The 7,113-nt window shown below is 41.5% G+C and overlaps 1 protein-coding gene across 1 annotated transcript; it reads left to right on the top strand.

The window, feature by feature from the left end:
• The first annotated feature begins 330 nt into the window (after positions 1 to 330).
• LOC147461805 (uncharacterized) lies at positions 331 to 636 on the top strand. The gene has a single exon (XM_086501870.1). It carries the CDS (start codon positions 331 to 333, stop codon positions 634 to 636), a length of 306 nt encoding a protein of 101 aa, XP_086357996.1.
• The last annotated feature ends 6,477 nt before the right edge of the window (positions 637 to 7,113 follow it).

The following is a 7,113-nucleotide window of genomic DNA, read 5'->3' as shown; positions in this document are numbered from 1 at the left end:
CCACCCATGCCAAAGATGCTGACTGAAATCCAATTTTTAGTTGTGAAGGCTGGAATTCCCATAAATACATGTAATGAGTTGCAGGTTCCAATCCAACCTGAAAGCCATTCATGTGGATGGAGGGTAGTGACAAATGCCAAGCTCCTCTTGGACTTCATATACTGCAATGACAATCAGAATATAGAAGTATAGCATATTTCATATTTGCCAGCTGTATTTTTTCTCATTTTATTGTTCCTAAAACTTGCTTTCTATTGCCTTGTATAGATCAACAGAGAGTGCTATAGTGAGAACCATGTATGGTTGACAAGAGCAAAGATTATCAAGTATATGATTGAAGCAAATGGACAATTGCAAGAGGTATTTAAAGATGATGATGTTGAAGAGAAGGGGAAAGCAAAGCTAGAAAAGGCAAAGGGGAAAGCAAAACTAGAAGAGGAAAAGGGAAGTGAAGAGGAAGAAGAGAGTGGTGAGCAGGAAAAGGCAAGTGAAGAGATGGATGATAAGAGAAAGAGGAAGCAGCCCTCAAGCCCTCCTGCCAAAGAGCCCACAAGAAAATCTCCCAGGACAAAAGATCCAACCCCATTAAGGAAGTCCCCTAGGGACAAGAAAACTCCTGGCAAAAAACTATTCTAGCTTTTTGTAGCCCACTGTAATTGTAGCCCACTTGTATCAAGCTTCCCACTTGTATCCAATTGTCTATTCTATAGCCCACTTGTATCCAATTGTCTATTCTATGTAATTGCAAATATTTGAAATTGAATACATTTTGATCACCTTGTTTTAAGACTCTGTTACAAAATCAAATCATTGAAGTAAAATCATTGATGTTTGGAAAAGTTGCATTTCAATAACAAAATAAAGATCCTTTTAGATCTTTATTTCAATAAGATCCTTGCAGGTCATGTGATACAAAACAAGATCCTTGCAGGTCATGTGATACAAAATAAGATCCTTGCAGGTCATGTGTTACAAAATTGCCTTGAAGGATGTTTAAGGCACCAAATGTACAATGCCATCCAAGATGTCCTTGCACTGTAGCCTCTTTTCATTCCTTTTTGATACCTACAAAAATAGTCCAAGTTAAATAAAGAACCAATAAGAGAACAAGAGACTTTTAGGGATAACAGTTACCTTTCCACCATTTATTTGAAAGAAGAATGTTGTGGGCAGTTCAATTTCATCATTTTGCAGGTCCAATCTCAATTGATGTAAGCTACACATGCCTCTTATCTTTACAATTGACAGATGCTCATTGTTTACCCATATATCAATGTCTTCTATTGGGCTGTCAATGAAGTCCTCCATGTCTTGATCAAGTGGAGTTAGCTGACCACCAACATAGTGCCATCTTCTGTAATAAAATGACATAATGAAGTTTTGTGTCCCTATCATGTATTTGCAAGCAATTGAGCCAGCTTGCACATTACAAGTGATTCCATTCACTGTTTTGGTGTTCCAACCCTCATCCACAAATTCAAGTACATTTGCTGAGTCTAAAGTCTTCACTGAAAACATTGTTCTAGATTTTCTGACTTCAGCATTAGAGAAGAAGTCTACAAAAAACTGTAATGGGCATGAATATAGAAATTCTACTCTGTTTGCTTGCTATGTTTGCTTTCAAACACTTTTGAATCTCACAAAACAGTTTGCACCTGTAGCCCTCACTTGTATTTGAGCTAGGGAGTGACCATTCTCCACTTTTGAAATCAGGCAAGTCTAGCTTGGTTGTGGCTCCAAGTTCTCCAGTCCTTCTAGGTGGAACATAATAATGGTCAAAGAAGAATATTCCATTCTCTGCCAATGAACCCTTAGTCCTTACCTTGTATATTTCTTCACCAATTGATCCATGACACACATCCAGAATATTTATAACACATTCTATTGGCTGCCATTCCATAATGTTTGAAGGATACAAATCTGTACAACAAATAACCTTATACAACATGCATTACAAATAAGGATTTAAGTTAAGAGACTTACAGTTTGGTCTATGTAATGGCAAAGCAGAACTCTCTGGGTCAATATGCAGATCTTTATGCATGTACACATGCTGCACCAGCACCTCTTTGATTGATTTTTTGTTGTCGCCAAAGCTGAAATCTTTAACAATACCCTTCCATCCCGCCAAGAAAGAGTTTTTGGTGGAAGACTTTATTCTCTTGTTCTGTTGCATCAGTATCCACGTTCCTTTGTGTATAGATATTGGAATCCATTCTCCATTTTGATCAGTCGTGTTGTAAGTGACAATGGCTTCAATGGAAGTTCTTGGTCATTTTGATCGTGATGAAGATTCCATGGTGAAAAAAGAAATGAGCAGAGAAGTTTAGCCTGAGTTCAAGAGAAGAATAAGCAGAATGTGCAAAAAATGGTTAAAATCTGGAAAAAATCATGAGATAGAATCCAAACGTTGTTTTATGATGACGACGTGCAAAATGAAAACAATATAATATGAGAAGTACGTCTTTCTAAAAGCGACAGCTATTGAATGCCTTTGCACTTTTACTTGTTTACATTGCTATTTACTAGCTCAAAGTTGCGGTAAAGATAGAATATTTGCTTTTTTTGTGAGTTTTCAAAAATAGAGGTTCCGTAACGGAAGCTCTTCAACCATTGGTTGAGACCACTCTCTCTCTACACGCTAAAAGGCACAAAAATGACCTCAAAATTCCCCTAATGGTAAGTTCCTATCTTCTTTTTGGATCCTGGCCATTGTGGCTCATGAAAATCTTCCTTGTTGGTTTCTATGTTAGTGGTCGTTTTGGTCTCCATGGTTTCACCTGAATCAGAATCTTCTTCAGCGTCGTTCATATATACGGGGTCATCACCGGTCCCTATGTTGGTCTTTGAACTGGGGTCTGACTTCGCTGCTTTTTGCGATCTCTTTCTTCGTGTTTTCTTCTTTTTTTGAGATTGGGCAATTGATGCCGTGTCTCTTTCCTCAAGAATATAATTTTGTTTTTGGAGCATCGATCGTGTGAGTACGTTTACTGGTACCACGGGTGTACTTGGTGATGGCTCCTCGGTAACTTCAATCAAGTTTAATGGCGTGATCTTCGGTGCATTTGGATTATTTGGACATTGGGCAATCAAATGATCTATGCCACATCGATTACACATGAGTATTGGCATTGTAGACGTGCTCGCTTGATTGGTTTGCATTAGTGTGGTGTTCTTTTGTAGCCCAATAGGACACTTGGCTACAAGATGTGGACCTCCACACTCATAGCATTGAAGAGGTGGTCTCTTAGCAGTGTAATTGATATTTTGGCCTCTTGCCGCAAGAGCAGCTACTTGATATACAGGTTTGACTTGTCCCCAATAGTCCTCCATGTAGTATTGTGGACTTTCTTCAAGCACATCCACCCCATAGGCGATATTAGGATCTATATCTTCCTCATAGCCTTCCAAACAAGAAATAGATGACTCACAACCCACTTGATTCACAGAAGTGATTCTCGGATGTGGTGGTTGCGGTCCTAGCACTGGAGGTGGTAAGGGTGTTGTTTGAACAACATTTTGGGACCTAGGGACCATGTGTTGTGCTGTTTGTTCAAGAGGTGGGGCCGGCATCAATGTAGGCACTCGAGGTGTGTCTGTCCATGCTAAGGTTGGTCTATTGTCCATTGCGCGCTTAAATACTATGCAATCCTTAGCTTGATGACCATACTTCCACATGCATTGCAGTTCCCATTGAATTTTACTCTAAAAGTAGGGCATTCACTGGTACTATGTGGTCCATAGCATACTGAGCACCATTACTGCTCCCTTCTTGGATACATATGATTGTTCTGTGGAGCACGATTGTCTCTAAGACTCTCTTGAATAGCCTTGGTGAGATCTGCTAAAGTCATCTCATATATCTTTGGCTCCTTAGCAATAGGCTTTAGGGTCATTGGCTGATGCCCTGATGCTTGTGAGCTAATAGATTTAGGCTCAACAGACACTCTTTCTCCTTGAATCATTAAATTATCCTCCAATTGGATCGCATTGGTAGTGACTGCTTCCCAAGTGGTGATACCTCTAATGACTAGGCCATTGTAGATATCCTCATGCCATAATCCCCTAATGAATTTATCAAGAAATTGGTTATTGTTGAAGTGCTCATTTGGATTACAACGAGAATTCAAATGCTTCAAGCGACTTATAAAGTCTCTCACCGACTCTCCTTCCTCTCGTTGGGCTTTCTGGAGCTGAGAGGCTACACCCCAAAGCACTCCCTCTCGTATGTATTCTTTTAAGAACAGTCTCCTAAGAGTAGGGTAAATCGTTTTTTCTTCCACCCTTAGGGTTCTATACCAATCCCCAGTTTTTCCACTTAAGGTTAGGCTTAAAGCATTGCTCTTATGTAGGTCATTGTGTTCTCCTAGAGAATCGCATATTTGTTCAAACACTTCGATATGCTTTCTCACATCCCCGTCTCCGCTAAATTTTTGTGTGAGCTTGGCTATTTGTACTACCTTACTTCTAGGCTCTCTATCAGGCGTGTTACACATATTCTCAGCAATAGATGGACCAATAGCTTGAGCAAATGTTGCCAAAGTCACCTAAGTGAGCAGGCACCATGGGTGAAGGTGCTCTAGAGACTACATGTGGAGTAGGTATTGGCATTGGGCTTGGCGCATAGGAAGCCCTTGGATTCCACGTTGGGTACGATGTTGTGCCATGTGGTGGTCCATAGTTCATATGAGTGGCCCTAGGCATAGCAGACGTCGGATGTGACATGCTAATTCTAGCCGGTATAGTCCCATGGAAATAAGAACTTGTGTATTGTGGTTGTGGAGCATAGGTAGTTGAAACAATGGGAGGGGTAGGGACTACATGAGTACGTGGACCCATAGGTGCATACGATTGGTACGCACTTGTAGGTACTATTGCAGGCATTGAGCTACCATGTAGCGGTGCTTTACTAACAAACGAGGTCCATGGTGTGTTTCTTGGCATGCCCATCATTGGGGTAGGCATGGTATCCGTGGTGTCATCCAGGGAAAGAAGAGCTAGACTTGGAAAAGTAAAGCTATCACTTGTGGGCTCAGATTGCATTGAGACCCCTGGCAAAACAACATATGGGGGATCGATGGGACTCACTGGGGGAGTCTCCATTTGTAATAGAGTGGGTTGTTTCCCTTTGCCTGTGTCTAAAAATCGCATAGGACCCATCGAAGGTATGTTTATTCCTCGATTTTGCCTCTCGGACTGGATAATCCTATGGATGACATTGCAGATCATGTGTTGTTGTTCCTCTAGACTAGTGGCACTAGATGTGGATTGTACAACTTCTAACCAACCCACATGGTATGTGTAGCCAATGTATAGGTCGGTCAAAGTCTCCGTGTGGGTCATATTCCCAATTTTCATTGAGAAATACCCCGTCCAAACTTGGTGTACTAGAGGGTTGCCATGAGGTGGATGCAATGTTGCTTCCCGTGTTTTGACTTTTAGTCACCGCTACCTTAGAGGCGACTTTGGAAGGTGGTAGCTCGGTAGGGCCCTCATTAAATGAGATAGGTAGAATGTCCACGTGGACACTCTGAGAGAGTGTGGGGTCTACAGGAGATGTGAATGGTGATTCTACTTCCCCATCTCCTTCGTTTACTTCACTAGCCGTAGGTTCAGAGCACGTAGCTCTACTAAAAGTTTCCATCAAACGGCTAAAAACACTAGTTCCAGGTTGTTGGGCCCAACTAGGTACGATTTCATTTGTTCCCCCCGGGGCTTTGTATAAGATGCTCTTCCATAATATCGTAGTCAGAGGAAGAGTCGCTAGCCGCTATATTTGGTTCTTGGGTTGCACTACTTTGGGTCCCCGCCGAGGGCGTAGACCCTAGCGTGGAAGGATAGTGAGTACCCCCGTAAATCGAAGCACTAGCTAGTTGTTGACTCTAGCACATGACCAGAGCGTAGATACATGTGCTTTGGGTGCCCTACAAGCGTCGGCGAATAACCTCGAAGGTTAACCGCTTACCTTTTTTAAGCGTCCGTTTTCACTCATGTTTTTTACGTTTTTAATATTTTTTTAATATTCTTAAATATTTTTTAATGTTTGATTTTTTTTAATTAAAGTGTGTGATAGCTCGAAATGAGCGTATCACTTAAAGGGTCGCTGTGTGCTTTACAGCACAATTTTCGGGCATCTGACGTTCCGTTGGTCCTCAAAAAATCGATTTTTAGCTACATGTGAAGCTAAATTCGTTTTTTTAAAAAGGCGACTGAGGCCTAGGCCTGAGCGTGAGCTTGGGCTTGGGTCTGGGAGATATTCTCGATCCCGGTGCTACCTTTAAAATTTTTTATTTTTATTATTTTTATTTATTTTTAAATAAAAGGATAAGGTTGTCGCGGCCTGCGCGAGAGCACACACACACACACTCTATCTACCTAATTCTAACTAATACACCTACTCTTACACACTAACACACTCTATTAACTCTCACTAATCTACTTTCTACTTACTCTACACAAAAAACTAACTACCTTAATACACAGAGAATAAACACAGAACCTTTGAAATCTCTATTAACAAAGAAAACTAACTACCTTAATACACAGAGAATAAACACAGAACCTTTGAAAACTCCATTAACAAAAAAACCACACAATATAACACCAAATCCGGAGAAGCATAGAGTGCTACTCTAGCTTAATACACGATATTTCCTAACAGCGGCGCCCAAAATGTGCGCGTATGTCGCACGTGTCAATGCAAGGAACTTGCCGATACACCGTGTGCGAGCCACAAATGGCTCCAAGCACACCACAAGCCTAAACTAGTGAACTTAAAGAAGGCGATGGTGTGTCACTCACCGCTCTACACTTGCTTCGTGGAGGATTCCTCGCTGCAAAGAAGAAGGAGCCGTCGCTTCGCCGCGCTTAACCGCTTCGCCGCCGCCGTGCCTTAGTAATGCTCGATCGCCCACACTCTCTCTCTCTCTCTCTCTCTCACACACACACACACACACACACACACACACACACACACAAGCAGGTGAAGAAGAAGAAGAAGGAGATGGAGATGAAGCAAGAGCACTCTTCTATTGCACAAATGAGAGAATGAGTGAATTTTAGGTTTAGTTGACTTTTATATGAGCTCACCCCATTCACACTTGGGCTCCCATG

This window comes from Adiantum capillus-veneris, chromosome 3, assembly GCF_014529385.1.
Source record: "Adiantum capillus-veneris isolate H3 chromosome 3, ASM1452938v2, whole genome shotgun sequence".
NCBI classification, from domain to species: Eukaryota; Viridiplantae; Streptophyta; class Polypodiopsida; order Polypodiales; family Pteridaceae; genus Adiantum; species Adiantum capillus-veneris.
Note: the sequence above shows the minus strand (reverse complement) of the source record. Positions and strands in the feature narration are given on the sequence as shown.

Coding starts and splice junctions, on each gene's coding strand:
- LOC147461805 (XM_086501870.1), top strand. CDS start 331: ATGATTGAAGCAAATGGACAATTGCAAGAGGTATTTAAAGATGATGAT.